At 43.2% G+C, this 16,295-nt stretch overlaps 1 protein-coding gene across 1 annotated transcript; it reads right to left on the bottom strand.

Annotated features, from left to right (window-relative positions):
* Positions 1–6,727: 6,727 nt before the first annotated feature.
* Positions 6,728–11,515, bottom strand: LOC146506116 (actin, cytoplasmic). The gene is made up of 9 exons (XM_085180037.1): positions 11,370–11,515; positions 9,288–9,412; positions 9,087–9,215; positions 8,494–8,604; positions 8,261–8,345; positions 7,936–8,097; positions 7,638–7,829; positions 7,345–7,526; positions 6,728–7,115 (listed from the first exon to the last, which is right to left on the bottom strand). The coding sequence occupies exons 2-9, from the start codon at positions 9,408–9,410 to the stop codon at positions 6,972–6,974; spliced, it is 1,128 nt and encodes a 375-aa protein (XP_085036163.1). The 5' UTR covers positions 9,411–9,412; positions 11,370–11,515; the 3' UTR covers positions 6,728–6,971.
* Positions 11,516–16,295: the final 4,780 nt, after the last annotated feature.

Genomic DNA, 16,295 nt, shown 5'->3' with positions numbered 1-16,295 from the left:
ATTTCTTTAATTTTTTTGGTAAATGCCCTGTATTTGTATAGCGCTTTTACTAGTCCCGCCTAAGGACCCGAAAGCGCTTTACACAGTCATCCACCCATTCACACACTGGTGGAGGCAGCTACAGGTGTACCCACAGAAGCGAGGCTGCTATATCGCGCCATCGGCCCCTCTGACCATCACCAGTAGGTGAAGTGTCTTGCCCAAGGACACAACGACCAAGACTGTCCGAGCCGGGGCTCGAACCGGCAACCTTCCGATTACAAGGCGAACTCCCAACTCTTGAGCCACGATCGCCCTAAATAACAATAATAATTATTATTTGATGTAAAAAAAAGTTTCTACGAATCATTTCATATATTTTTCCACAGCATTACATTTGAATTCAACAGTTCAGTCTTTCAAATAACGGACAAATATTTGTGAAATTATGACACATTTGTGAATTATTTTAACAATCTAAATATGCTCATGTACAGACAGATACATTTAAAAAACAAGAAAATTATGTTTTATTACATTTACAGTGATTTTACGTTAATTTACATTTGAAATGTAAAATCAGTCTATTTATGTGAATTTAATGATATTCTAGAAGAACAGTACAAAACTGTAAAATGCTTTTATATTAGGATTTGTTTTTACAGTGAAGTTAATGAGTGAAGGGAAGCTATGCTAAGGTTAAGTGGCCTATAGTCTACATCTTGCTGTCTGCAAAAGACAGAGTAACTTAAACGTATATAACTCCCACAAGTCCAAATAATTCGACACAACTACACAACCCAACTCTAGAGTCACGATCGCCTCTGTTTTATGAGCTTCTTCGTTTTTCCATAACTGAGATTTTTTTTATTTCTTTAATTTTTTTGTTTTATTTCTTCTCACTGACAAAAATATTAACAATCAAACTTTCACTCACGCAAACCTCACCTCGGTGCAAGATGCAAACATGAATTCAAACTCGAGTTTGATTTTGGAAATATTCTATATTTCTATACGCCGGTCCGACCTCGTGCAGCTGATCTAATGATTTATGATTATTGTCAATTTGAAGTCAGTCACGTGCCCGTTTTAAATGATAATAATAGGAACTGAAAAAAACAATAAAGAGTAAAGTTTAATTCACTGACCTGTTGATGCTGCAGTTGAAAGAGTCAGAGTAACGTTTCGAGGAGCGGAGGATGAGGCAGTACCGGAAGTCTGTAGGAAAGCGCGCGTATCCGTGTAAAGAGCAATAACTGTGCCACGCTATAATATGTAAAACAGACCTACACAAACACAAAACATTCATCCACGCAAACAATGTTTCAGTGTCTCTTTTGTCATCAAGAATAATTTTTACTTTTTCTGTCACTCGAGGTTTTTTCTAGTTTAATCTGAAGCTGAAACACCGCGTCTCCATCCACGTGATGTCACGCATTTCACCAGTGACTGTCTCCGTGGACTCGGAGGCACGTGCTCCAGGTTCAAACACCTTCATTAAAAATCTTTAAGACAAATAAATATTTCATATCTGAGGCGCATGTGTCAAACACGCTGTTGTACTCAGAGTCAGATCGCTCAGCTTTCAGGTTTGATCATTTTTATTGTACAAAAGTCAAACTCAGACTGTTACTGACAGCACAGAGGGGGTTTCTGTGGAAACAGAGGACACTGTGACTGTGAAACTTAAAGTGAAACTCAGCTTTTATTACTTTTCTTTCTAACGTTAAAGAATCATTTACACAAACTGGAGGAGACGACAGAAACAGCAGGCAGGTGCGGGAACAGCTGTGTCCACATGGTTTATGTGGACACAGTTAAAGACGGTTAAAGACACCGAGACACTTCCTCTTCTTCACCCACTCACTGCATCTGTGTTTTTGCCCCTGAGGTGTGTCTCTGACGTCTTGTGTGCGGCACGCTTTTGCTCTCCTGCATCCATGTTTCTAAGAGTCACGTCTCTATATAAGACATCTATGATTGAATGATAGATCTGAGCAGTTTGCTCTGAACAACACATCTGCTGAAATCTGACGAGGTGATGCTGAACATGCAGAAATCTCATGTGGCTTCATTGTGGAGTTGGACAAATGCAGTCATAACACCGTCTCAGCCTTTAACCCTTCAAATCTAGTTAATGTGTTTATTTTACACAGTTTGAGGCCTCAGTGTTCCCCACTAACAAAATAGAGCATGAAACTACGTGAAACACAGATTTCTCTGCACTTCCCATTCTCAGCTGTAGCAGGAGACTCCTCCCTGTGCATCAGTGCCAGTATTTCTGTTGTTGGTATAAGTGATTGGCCATCTTGCCAAGACCTCATTGGCTGTGGCACACACACATAAAACATATTAAGGATTGTACATTAACATAAAACTGTTGTCGGAACCACACTGAATTTCGCCAGAGAAACACACACATATGAAGACAGAGAGTATGCATCGTATGCAAACAGCTACCAAACAGCCATCATAATTCCTCATACAATGAGAACAGGACAAATCAACAACTGACAATGACTAATTAATATTAACATCTGTAACATAATGTATTGTTTGGAGTTTAGTCTGTTACTGTTGCTATTTTTACAATTTCTTCTTGGAGCAACTGTAACTCACATAATTTCCTTAGGGATTAAGAAAGTATTCTGATTCTGATTGTTTCAGGATGACCTGCCATCATCCAATCACACATCTGCTTACCTGCATCTGTTGCTCTTTCTCCTCCTCTTCTTTTCTCTTTTTTCTAAACTGAGCACCTGATGGCTTTGAACTTTTCTTGTCCATCTTCCATTGGTTTTAATTTTGCACTCCAGTATGAACACAAATCCCCCAACCCGAGGATCACCACAACATGTTCTAACACACCTACATCTCAGTTCACAGATTCACTTTGTCTAAGGTTTATTTCTGGGATTTCGCACAACCCAGGATTCAAATCATGAATACATGATGAGCTTGGATTTACATCATTATAAATGAAATGTGCTCTATTTGGAAGCAGCAGGCCCCCCTCCCCTTTCGACGGGTTGTGTGAGACATCATCAAACTGTAAATTATAAATGTTAAATTGTTATTGATCCTTTACCCCGAATCCTAACGTGTATATTTATTTTCTTACTCTTCTTAGATTTATTGTTTGTTTACTTGCACTGCTGTAACTGGAGCCTCGTCGTCTCTCTATATACTGGACTGTAGTGGAGATGACAATAAAGTTTACTTTGACTTCAGCAGCGAGCATGCGCACAGAGGGCTCTCGCGCTCACTTTTCGCGTATAGAATTTCGAAAAAACATCGGTGCAAATTATAAGTCTGTATCATAATGTCTGGTGTTTTCGTGTTTGTTGGTTTGTTTTTATTTAGTTTTATTTTGGTTGGTTATTAGATGCTGCTCCCCGCCGCCCCGCCCTCTCCTCCCTGCGCCGCAAGCAGCAGGCGCACCTCGCAAACGGAGGCGCCCTTACTCCCAGCAAACCCAATCGGTGCCTACGACATTCCCAATATGCGCTGGCTGATGTCGGGGCAGCACGAGTACGAGCAAAAAATAGTTCAACCAGTTCAACTTTTTATTTTTCCAGGTAACAATGGCACATTACTACCAGCAGTTAAATTCTTAGGCTCAGAGACCCTCAATATTGCACACGAGTAACATACTGAATCTGCTGGTATGAGTGTGGATGCTTCTGGGATGTTATCTGGTCTGTGTGTTCCTGTGTGTGTAACTGTAAGTGACTAAAAGTGAACAAAGTGTCGGCAGTATAAAAAGAGTGTAGAGTAGTTCATGTTTCTGGTGTGGAAATGTTCTTATCGGCTGGAGTTAAAAAGCAGAGTGGCTTTAGGGACAAAGGTGGCGCTCCTCCTCTCAGTCCTGCAGCAAATGCAGCAGAGGCGCCGCCCAGAGGGGAGCCATGGAAATGCAGGGTGAACAATGTGAGAGGGGTCACCACCATCTCTTTGGTGTTGCTCATGTTCAGGTCAAGTTTGGAGCTGTCACATGACTCTACAAACTCCTGCAGAGCGGCGGTGGTGCTGTGAGGGCCTGACAGCAGTGACAGGAGAACTGTGTCGTCAGCGTATTTCACCAGGTGACAGCTGGGCTTTTAACCCATGCTGCTTAGAGTGAGTCTGTACAGTAACCCGTGTTACTCACAGGAACACCAGCCAAGCCAGGAACTGAGGAATTCAGCCATTTCTCCGTATAGTATCCTGATGGAAAGTCATCCTGGTCAGCAGTTCATCCAGCTTGTTTTCCAAAGTTAGGATGTTAGCTAGAAGAATGGTGGGAAGTGGGGAATGGTGCTGGACCATGACCCCGGCTCCTTTCCTCCGGCGTAGTTTCTGCTCAAGGGCATTTGTGTGGTCGAAGGTGATCTGTGCCGTTTAAACAGCACGTTTCCAACAGCTCATGCTGCACAAAGTGCTTTACACACTAAAATGCAACTAAAATAAGTAAAATGCACAACAGTCATGCAATACAATTTAAAAGAGAAATAATAATACAATAAGAAAATAAAAAACAACAACGACTAATCTGTTCAAACAAAAAGTGTTCGTGTCAGTGTGTGCTAAGAGACGGTCCACAAAAATGTGTCCAGTGTTTGTGCAGATTGAATATTTAGACACAGACTGTTGCAGAATCTGCAAGTGTTAAAAACACGAGGAAAACCTGAAATTGAGTATGATGGCGAGTGATGGCGAGTGATGGCAGCCATTCTCATCGGCGCCATCTGATAATCTAAAACACTGCATTAAAACTACTGCCATCTTTACACACGGCCCCCTGTTTTACTCCCCAATTATGCAAATGAACAGTTTTAAGAATAAACATTAAATGTTTCATTTCTAAATGTGGAAACTGTCGTGATGCACAAACAAAATTTATGACATTATTGTTTTTGTATTATAAAAATGTATTCTTTAAAAACACATGTTACATTTGTAGATTCTGTGCTGACGTTTAACATTTTTGTTACCATTTCAGTGTCTGAGACGAGGGCTGTTCTGCTGGGCAGCAGCTGGTCTGAGTGGGAAACTTCTTACTGGGAGAGACAAATTTAACAGTGGACGAAAAGTGGACTCATGCAAAGCAAAGCAACAGTTCTCATCAACACACCAGATCTGCTTCATTCCAGCATCTCTGAAGACAAACTAGGAGGACACGTGGAAACGTGTGTGAGACTGATGCTGGCTCTCATGTGTTCCTGTCATACAGCCTGAGGACTTGACACAGCAACACAAACTGAGGCTCTGTGAAATTCTGAACATCTTCAGTGATTATTCTTTTGACCATTCACTGGTCCTGACATCAACACCCAGAGCTGATGTAGAGACCTTTACACGTCTTGATCAGATTTCAGTCTCGGAGACAGAAATTCCTTCAAGTCCAGGAGTTGCAGACAAAAATGGATCTAAGTGTAGAGCGTAATGATGGGAGGCATGTGATCTGGAGCTCCTGTTAACTTTGTGCTCGATGGTTAAGTTTACAAAAATATTCAAATTGGTTGCAAGTTTTATGTTAATACATTTGCAGGAATTTCAAGCAGTTTTTCACGTTGTCATTATGGATCATTGTGTGTTGAATTTTAAGTAGAAAAATGATTTTAATAAATTGTAGAATAAAGCTGTAACATGACAAAATGTGGAAGAAGTGAAGTGCTGTTCAAACGTTCAGCTCTGTAGTTAGTAAATAATATAAAGGTTTCATTTGGAAATCGAGTCAGTGCCAATAACTACACCTTCACTGTGACACTCATGTTTCTCACTGTGACACTCATGTTTCTCACTGAAACACACAGCACACACAGCTGTTACATAAAAGACACTGTCCACAAAAAGTGTCCAACACCAGCTTCATCTCTTTTCTGAACAAAAGTCAGGATATTGTCTTTTTGAATTAATGGAACTAAAACAACATTTCACCGTTTTCTGTACACAGTTATAATTTACTGGACAACCTGTCAAATAACAATCAAACCTCTTCTCTTGTTTGCACGGTGCAGTACACACATGTTCTCATCACTGGATGAAACACTGCATCTATTCATGGATTATTGTGCTGCTGTCGTTGCTTTTATTTTTATGTAACACTAATGCAAAGACCACAGGAAACAAAACACACGTGAAGTATAAAACATGCAGGTGTAATTGCATAAAAAGGAAACAAGTGTGTATTTAGGAGGTGAAGAAACAAAATCAAAAGGTGACGAGTCAGCTTGGATGCAGGTGCATCGTCATGAAGGCGACCGACCCCCTGAATGTGAGCCTTTAACTGTCCGATGTTACGTCTGTGCTTCAGCGGTGAGACGTCATCACTTTGATTTTTCTAATTTTAGACAAACGTCCTGACATCAGCGCGCTCGTCTGTGGCCTTTTTAATTTCTCCCATCTATGAGATCAGCCTGCAGGAAACAAACACTGAAACAATAAAGCTGCCATCGTTTAACAAAGTTTAAAACACTTTGTGCAGGAAATCCTAAATGTCACCCTGTGAGGACACGGGAGGTGAAGACGTCCTTCCTGAGGCTAAAGCAGCTCAGCATCAGACGCTCTGCAGTACACCATGAAACGGATTCCCAATCCTGTTCCCATGTCAGCAGGTCGTAATATTGACCTTATTGTGAAATGTTCATGTTGATTTGTGTAAATTACTCAGACGAGGCTTAAAGCAATAAACTCAAACGACCACTCCGTGATTAAGTAAATAAATGATATTTTATTGAAAGACTTTAACAGTTTGTAGAGTTTCATGACCAGAGAGACGCAGTGGAAATTCCTGTCTGACAGTTTGCAACAGCTCAAACTGGACTCGAATAGCTAAGTGTGTTTGAAATGTGGTTGAAGTGAAACTTTTACTGTAACACTAAAACCTGATCCGTCGTGTTCACAGCATCGTCAGGCGTCTCCATGCGAGACAAACCAGACGCACGTGTAGCTGGGACAGTGGAAGTACGGCGACGCCTGCAAGGGCGGAGGGGGAGGAGCACGGAAGCATTTTAGAAGCACTTGCGGTGAACAATGGCGGGGCCGGACTCATCGTACTCCTGCTTGCTGATCCACATCTGCTGGAAAGTCGAGAGCGAGGCCAGGATGGAGCCACCGATCCAGACGGAGTACTTCCTCTCGGGGGGAGCGATTATCTGGAGACGAGAACAGATTAGACACGAGGCAGGTGAGAACCTGTAGGCCAGTCTAGAGATGCACAGCAGCAGGTAGTTAAGTTTGAGAAAGTGTACACTAGAGGGCAGCAAAACGAGCTTCACATAGATTTATATAGTGGTGCCAAATGCCAGAGGAGGAGGGTGTAAACGGCACCGTTAAAGTGCAACACTGCACAAGTTTACAGTTCAAGAGATCCAAGTAACAAACCTTAATTTTCATGGTGGGCGGGGCCAGGGCAGTGATCTCTTTCTGCATGCGGTCGGCGATGCCGGGGTACATGGTGGTGCCACCGGACAGCACGGTGTTGGCGTACAGGTCCTTACGGATGTCCACGTCACACTTCATGATGCTGTTGTAGGTCGTCTCGTGGATACCAGCCGACTCCATACCTGAAGGAAGTTTTAGTGCAGAAGTGAGAGACCTGATGCACCAAGGCTTCAGCCCCTTTCAGGAAAATTCACCAACAGGCGTCTCTGGAGGGTAACTGATGATCTACAAACCAAGGAACGAAGGCTGGAAGAGCGCCTCGGGACAGCGGAACCGCTCATTGCCGATGGTGATGACTTGTCCATCGGGAAGCTCGTAGCTCTTTTCCAGGGAGGAAGAGGAAGCTGCTGTCTGCATCTCCTGCTCAAAGTCCAGAGCCACGTAACAGAGCTTCTCCTTGATGTCACGCACGATCTCACGCTCGGCTGGAGGTCAGAGTTTAGTTAAATGGACACATCATGGTTTGTAAATGCAGTAGCTGCAGATTATGGCTTTACGTCAGCATGCTTGAAGGTAAAACTGCACACATACCAGTGGTGGTGAAGCTGTAGCCTCGCTCCGTCAGGATCTTCATCAGGTAGTCTGTCAGATCTCTGCCGGCCAGATCCAGACGGAGGATGGCGTGAGGCAGAGCGTAGCCCTCGTAGATCGGCACAGTGTGGCTGACACCGTCACCCGAGTCCATCACAATACCTGCAGGACAAAACTCAGGTCACTCTGGAACCACTGAGCTTTGTGCTTCCTGTAATGGTCACAGGCTGCTGCTCTAACCCCAACTGAAGAAACGAGCCCCGAGCTAAACAAGGAAGTTCATCTGAAGCAGAACGCTGCACAGCAAGAAATGCTGGAAACCCACCTGTGGTACGACCAGAAGCATACAGCGACAGCACGGCCTGGATGGCCACGTACATGGCAGGAGTGTTGAAGGTCTCGAACATGATCTGCACCAGAGAAAGACTGTTTAATGTACAAGTGCTATAATTACACCATTAACATGGAAATTTACTTTTTTCTACAAGTACAAAAAGCATCTGGGCTAGAAAACCGTTACAGGTACAGGATCAACTTTAATCAGAGTCCTTCACACACCTGTGTCATCTTCTCCCTGTTGGCTTTGGGGTTGAGAGGAGCCTCGGTCAGCAGCACTGGATGCTCCTCAGGAGCAACACGGAGCTCGTTGTAGAAGGTGTGATGCCAGATCTGCACGACAAAGGCAGCTTGCAAGTTGAGTACAAGTGCGATTAAATCAGACGGTATTCAGCCTGAACTCTGATTCTTCTCAGGTGATGAAATCAAAGTTGAAAATGGCATCTTTCAGCAGCAATAAAACCAGTTTAGCTTGTTGTGGTTTTCTGTTAAACTGGTCAGATTTCATTCAGGAGTTTAACCTCCTAAGACTCTTCCACGGCAGCATTTTTAATTTCTGTTTGATATTCGGACATATTGGGGCCCCGATGAAAGTGAAAACAAAGAATTGTTGTTTCTAAGAAAAATGAGCCACATGTGAGGAAACCTTTTGATAGAACAGTAGCAGTATAATGTCCTCATAACTGGATATCAGGCTGAAATTGAGTATTTCGGTCTAAATAACCCAGAATGTGATGTCCATATGTGGACGCCAGGTCCTGGGAGGTTAAAGAAAACCTGTAGTGAGAGATGTCAGCTTTGATAGAGTCCTTCACCTTCTCCATGTCGTCCCAGTTCGTGACGATGCCGTGCTCGATGGGGTACTTCAGGGTCAGGATGCCCCTCTTGCTCTGAGCCTCGTCTCCCACGTAGCTGTCCTTCTGTCCCATTCCCACCATCACACCCTGCAGACACAGTTACACGCGTCAGGCTTACGCGCAGGGTTGCAGTCAAATTGCTGAGAGCGATGTTCGTACCTGGTGCCTCGGGCGACCGACGATAGAGGGGAAGACAGCACGGGGGGCGTCGTCTCCAGCGAAACCCGCTTTGCACATACCGGAGCCATTATCAACAACGAGGGCAGAGATTTCCTCATCCATGTCTGAAAGAAGAGTCATTCACATAATCAGAGCGTAAATCGCTTAAAGTAAATACATTAATAATTCTGTTTTGCAGTGTTAGTCAGTGACTGGCTGCTCCCTCCTGTATGGGATCAGAAAGATGCCACCTTATCACATAGTCCAGCCAATGATGCGATTCACACTCGTATATAAGCAGCTAATCAATGTTGACAGGCTATGACAGCGTCCTTATGTGCCGACACCGGTGTTTTAGCAAAGCGGCTGATGTGGAGAAGCCACGTTAATGACAACGTGTACAACCATTGGAGATGTGAGCAGGACAGACGGACAAAGTGTGGACTTTATACCAGTTTTTATAAAAGTTTGATAAAAATATCTGCAATGTTTGGTTTTCTTCCTGGATACTGTCGTCGTTTATATTTACTGCAGGAAGAAACGGTAAAAACTGTGTTTTATAAGGAAAGCGCTCTCCACCTGTGAGCAAACCCCCGGCCTTTCCTATTGGTGGGAAAATGTACTATGGGGACCAATCAAAAAAAATTATATGGGAACATGGCATTTATTGTTGTGGCACAAAATTTGATGCAGAACAGCTGATTGTTCTGTAAATAGTTTGAAATGTTTATTTAAAAAACACCTTGGCTGCACTTTTAGGTAAACAGCTGCAAAAAACTTTGTTTGCAAAACTCAGTAACTTTTTTGAAGAACTAAATAATTAATTGCCCAACATTGGTCATTATTTACTGTATTTCAGTTACAGGACTCTACATATGACTCATAATTATGAGTGCTCAAGTCAGAGCAAAATATAAATAAAAAAAGTTGTTTTTAAAATTGGAGTTCAAGTTATTTTTTACTTCCAATAGTGTTAACATGCTGCACAGGTCAGGAACAAGATTTTTTAAAACTTCCATTGTAAGTGGGCTAAAGCAGTTAATTAAAAGTAGTCTAACATAAATGCTGTAATTTGATTACTTTAATAAACCGTAACTTTGATGATTTGATGCTGGCGTGACCACAGTGCACACGTCTGCTGTTGCTCAGTTAGTGTGCTCGCTCAGACACGTGAAACATTAGCGGGAACATTGATGGTGGGTGGGGCTTCTGGCTAAACTGAGTTGTTTTGTCACCTTTTTCAGTCGAGAACATTTCAACAAGTTCAGACAGAACAAACTCTTCTGCTCTGCAAACCCAGATGCTCATCTGGCTCAGTCATTTATGAACAAGGTTTGTAGTTTCTATGCACGTGTCCAGGTCACGCTAACAGTCACGCATCTTTTTAAGTTGGCTGAACAGAAAACTACAGCAGGTCTGATTATGTAAGAGTTAGAAATAGGAAGCAGAGGAGCAGCCCTTCCCTCAGGTCACTGAAGATGGATTTTGACACAGTTTTTAAACTTTAAAAAATCTCATGCAGTCATGAACATTAAAGAGATTTATCACATTTTTCACTTTAAGTTTCAGAAGAAACTTAACCTGCACGTTTTACAAAACAGTGAGATGTTAGCTGACTTTGGCATTTTTCCTCTTTAACATCACTCAGTTTGTTGTATGTTTTCCTCCAGTTTTACTTAAAGATCTCAGCATCAATTCAGCTTTTATCGTGCAGGCTGGTTTAAACCAGCATCCTCCGGCCTCACAGAGCCTCTCCTCCGGCCTCACAGAGCCTCTCCTCCGGCCTCACAGAGCCTCTCCTCCGGCCTCACAGAGCCTCTCCTCCGGCCTCACAGAGCCTCTCCTCCGGCCTCACAGAGCCTCTCCTCCGGCCTCACACAGCCTCTCCTCCGGTCAGTTAGCGGTTTGAGGACCGGTTTGTTCTTTAGCGCCTCTCTAATGAAGCCGCAGCTCAGAGTAACATCGTGTTTCAGCTGCGACAGCTTTAACTTTAAATCTGAGCTCTTTCATTAAACCGAGCTTCAGCCTAATTGTTCCACTTTGACCTCCGAACTACATGACAAACTGTACTCTGAGTGTTACCTGTGCAGGTGAGTCAGGCGCGTCTGTGGTGAAGTCTCGCGGATGCTTCTCTGGCCCAGCTGTGCGGTTACTGCAGCAACGTTAGCGCGAGCGCACCGGTTTTATCCGCGCTCGCGGGACAGCTGGCGTTTCCCATAAAAGGTAACGTTCTGACAGCCGCGCTCTAATTGGTCCAGGTGACCAGGAGCTCGCAGGTGCTCTCAGCTGGCGCGCTGATTGGCTGTAGGAGGCATCCGTCAAAGGGGAGGGGCCAGCACCAGAGACGGAATCCTGATTTCTCCTCTGCCACAAAAATCCTGCAAAGTTTTTAATCTAATATGGAGTCCACTTGAGAACGAGGACGCTGATTGGCCAGGAGCACCGGAAGTACGCTCTGGATTAAATGTAGTTTATTCTCTGCGCTGATGAATATTAAAGAAAGCTCCAGTAAACCGAAAATAGCTGAGTATACATCACACAAATCACCCAGAAGGTCAAACAGGAGGAAATAATAATACAAAAAACTTTATTTATTTATTCAAGTTCAAATGTTTGGTCACATGATTGCAATCAGGAACCACTGACTTGGAAAACTGTGACTGGAGTGAAGCGAGAGCATGAGGGGTGAAAGCAAACATCCTTCATCATTCTCCTCTCTGAGACAGAAACGTGAAAGGAAACGTTTTAGTCGTTGTAGCTGCTCATGAAACAAACTTCCAGGGAACTGTCGAGGAACTCAGCGTGACTTTGTGGCTCTGCAGAGCTGCTATCAGCCCGATGATCCACAGGTCTGTGCAGGTACAGATAAACGCTCCACCTCAGGCAACAATAAGTGTTGGCGTCCTGTTCCTGCCTCTGTGAGCCTCTGTGAACACTCAGGTCATGGTCTGAACGTAGCTTTCCTCTTCTAACACACAGAAGGTCTTTCCAAACTCAAGGTTAGTATTTTAACATTCATGGGAAAAAAGCAGAGTTTCACAAGCCTGTGAGCGGAGTCAGATCATCGTGGGTGAGGAAAGTAGAATTAATCGGACTCTAAACTAACGATCAGTGGCTGTTCTGCGATGTCGGCTGTGCAGCATCTGAGGTTTATAAGCTGTGAACAAATATTTAGTGAGCTGAGCTTCATGAAATCACCGAGGTTCCCTCAGAGACAGAACACCTGCACAAACATCTGTAATCAGATATTTGAAATCTATATTGGATGATACAAACAAGCTGTTTCCAGCTCAGTGTTTTCTGCTGCACTCTGACTCCAGGACATGCAGATTTTTATCACACAGCAGTTGGTGTCACTCCCTGCTGGCTATGAATCACTGCGGCGGCACGTCTCTGTAATCGTGCTGCTCTGATGTTGTTTTGTGCGGGTAAAAGCCGTTCATGCTGAAAGTCCATCGTACTGTGGAGCGACCGGCCGGGTCCCTGCAGACTGCAAGAATCATTTACTGCAGTAAGCAAACATAACAGCAAATTAAAAACCACAACATGTAAATAAACAAATTTTAAATCTAAAGAAAACAGATGTGATCCTCTGACTCTGGTGTCACAGAGTTTACAGTCATTTTAAGTAAACATTACATGTGTTTTATTTATATGATCAAACCAGTCAGAGTCACTTTTACCCCAACAATAAACAACCAGGCAGCTCAGAGATGGACTGTCAGTGTGAGCTGGCTCTGCCGTCACAGACGAGGTGGCCCGAGGGCGTCCTGCTCCTGCCTCACCCACCTCAGCGGCTCCTCCACCCCGTCTCTAAGGAAGAGACGGACACGGGACACAAGAAGCTCATTTCTGTTGTTTACATGATTCACTCCACAGAGGTCATGACCACAGGTGAGAGGAAACCTGTGGGGTTGACCTACAACTGAACAGCTTCAGGGTCAGCTCTGTCTTCACCACAACACACCTGTGCAGCATCCACTCCTCCGCTCAATCATGAGGACGACCTCGAGACACTGGAGAAACTCTTCCACTTGGGGAGCCAGTTGTCCCACAGAGGCTCTCCAGCTCCGGACCTTCTCCACCTGAGACCACGGCCTCGATTAAGAGCAGCTGATTATTGAGGGTTTTTGCCTTTGATGCATGTGTAAAGTCATCATGTGAGAGAGGATGAGTGGAGAGAGAATTTCATACGGATGCAGATTTCTAAAAGTTTCTGATCTGGTGTAAAAGAAAGTGAGTTTTGGTTTTGCGTTAGTTTCAGTCGGCAGCTCCACTGAATGAGAGGCGTCATCTACATCCTCTTCTGCTGCGCTTTCTTTCCATTTGTAAATATAATGAAACTGTGTAGTGTGTTTTTTAAAGTTATCACAGATCAAACACTTGAAAATGTTTGACTGAACATCAAAAATATGTCAAGTTATTTTGACAAATTTTGGTGGAAAAAAATCAAATCATAAGATCAACAAATGTATTTTGTGTACAGTTTAAGGAATAGTCGTCTAAGATATATTTTCATCCACACACTCTAACATTATAAATGTATTCAGCATATGAAACAAACAGAAACCTGCTGGAATGAAAACAGTGCGAAGCAGAAATGCTAAAAGCTGCAGTTCCTCTGACGTCCACCAGGGGCTCCAGCACAGAGTCAGTCCCCGTAGACTCCCGTGTTTAAACTTTACAGCAGAAATAAACATGTTTACATCCTGATACAAAAAATGTTTTGGTCTCTGTACCTAATCTCCCCCATCATACATCATACATCTGTATGGCAGGTTTTTATTATTATTATTAACTCATTTGTTTAAATTACATAGCTTAAAGTTGGGGGCGTGGCCTCTTTGACTGACAGGTAGGTCTGGACTTTGCTTCTTATTTTTGTGGCTTTTGGAAAATTTGAAGCCAGTTTTATGACAAATGATACGATTTCTGTGCCGTTAGCTGCTGTTAATTGTTAAATGTGCCTCGAGGTGACTGCTGCTGTGATGTGCTGTCCAAATAAAACTGAACTGAAATGCTTTGCATTATAAAAGTATTCACTGTTTTCTCTCTCAGCCACAGCATGACATTTTTACATGGGAAACAAGCTGATTGGTTTCTGTTGTTACCAAATCTAAAGATTTCTTTGCTCGATTTATGATCACAGAATAAAATGTGCAAAACTGAAATCTTTGTAAGTTTGACTTTTTCAGATCATCTCAGAAACAGAAATCCAAACTTCACTAGGATTGTGTGACGTGATGAACATGTTGTATAAATCCCACTAACACGGCTGCTTTGCTCGTTCAGGTTTATCATGCTGAGTCCTTTTCTGTTTGAATGTGTGCACATCCACAGACATCACAGTGCAGTGAAGCCGTTTTAGAGTCAGATCACTGGTTCAAAAATCAAACAAACATGGAGGTGCATCTTTCCTGCACTGAACTGAGTTGATTATCACACACAGTCATACAGCTTTCAGATGAATTTGTCCTTATTTGCAGCTTCCAGCAGCACAATGAGTTAAACTGTGGAGGTGGATCTGTGACTGATCCACAGCAGCAGAATCACACTGAGTCAAAGTCAGGCTCAGTGTGTTCACAGCCTCACGCTCTCATTTCTTAACTAGACAAACTTTCTGTAGAAGAAAACCTTTGTTCTGATAGGACACGCTGTCAGTTTCCTGGTACGGAGGTGAAATGTCTCTGCAGCTGTGTCACAGACGCTGAACACTGTCAGCTGTTGTTAGTTGGCTGTAAATTCATATTTCAGAGGATTTTTGACAGAAAGGTGAATTTTCTGTGGTTTCAGTGTTGTCTTCATGCCTCTCAGACACGTTTTAATGTCCAGCCTTCATCATCTTCCTCTCAGTCCTCTGAATCAGTGACACGTCCATTAGAAGGACACGCAGTCCTGGACCTGTGCTCTCGTGGTGCACACGGGTCAACATCTCCACTGAAGTCAGTTTATTACTGTTTTTTTGCCTCTGTTATTTTTTTACATTTGATTTCAATCTTGATTTTTTTCTGTTTTCCTCGTGTCGTACTCATTTCCACAGTTCAGTAAAACTGTTGTTGTGTTGATCGTTTATTGTCTTTCACCGTGTGAGGAAGCCCCCGCCTGTGCTCATATCCCCTTTTTAATGCAGTCAAAACAAAGGATGAACGTCCTGCTGCACATTTGTATGTTTTAGCTGCACAGACGTGTTCCTGCTTCTGTGACGCGCCCTGAACCTGCACAGACGTGTTTGTGCGTTCAACCACAAAATACAACAATTAAAAGGCTTCATGTATTTATTTATGTATGTGAGAAACTCTGAGACTTGTTTTATATTTCAGGATGTGATTTACAGGATTCCTCGGTGATACCTGAGAGTCTGTCCTCCCCCCAACCCACCCCATCTGTCACTCAGTCTGTCCTTGTATGGACTTCACTACAGCTGAGTCCTCCAGCTGACACACCTACTGCAGAGAGGAGGGAGGACGTTTTACAACATGTAGCGTTTCATACTTTCACAGATTTATCTGAACGGTGCAGAAACTTTATTTAAACACATGCAGGACTCACAGCAGAGATTCAGAACCTGAGATTCAAATGTTTAAATATTTAGAGACGGAAGCAGATTTCAAAGCTTTATTGATCATTGAACCGTTTTGTACACATCTGTTAACGCTGAGGTTTGCTGCTTCCTTATATGGACGTACCTGACAGCAGCCCCACGCTGCTGTCAGGTACGTCGCTGTGCAGGAACACGAGACACTTCACAGAGTTTAAGTTTAAGAGAAAATAAATGTGAAGCAGAAAGATCATCTGTGGTGAAAATCAAAAATACCTGTTTTGGTTGTTTCACACACAAACTGCCCATAAACATTCACATCATTCTGACTGTAGCTAGTTTGTAGATTCAGTCACACTAAAATCAAACGAACACTTTCTTTTTATCACCATGGATGTTACACCATAACCAGATCATCCAATGTCAAGAGACTGCACGAGATTTGGGGAGACCTAAAAGGAAGTGAACAA

Source organism: Neolamprologus multifasciatus, chromosome 12, assembly GCF_963576455.1.
Source record: "Neolamprologus multifasciatus chromosome 12, fNeoMul1.2, whole genome shotgun sequence".
NCBI classification, from domain to species: domain Eukaryota; kingdom Metazoa; phylum Chordata; class Actinopteri; order Cichliformes; family Cichlidae; genus Neolamprologus; species Neolamprologus multifasciatus.
Note: the sequence above shows the minus strand (reverse complement) of the source record. Positions and strands in the feature narration are given on the sequence as shown.

Bases quoted from the DNA above. Each gene is read 5' to 3' on its own strand.
- LOC146506116 (XM_085180037.1), bottom strand. From the start codon at position 9,410: ATGGATGAGGAAATCTCTGCCCTCGTTGTTGATAATGGCTCCGGTATG. The intron at 8,098-8,260 runs GTGGGTTTCCAG...TTTGTCCTGCAG, and splicing joins TGCTTCTGGTCGTACCACAG to GTATTGTGATGGACTCGGGT. The intron at 7,830-7,935 runs GTATGTGTGCAG...TCTGACCTCCAG, and splicing joins CTACAGCTTCACCACCACTG to CCGAGCGTGAGATCGTGCGT.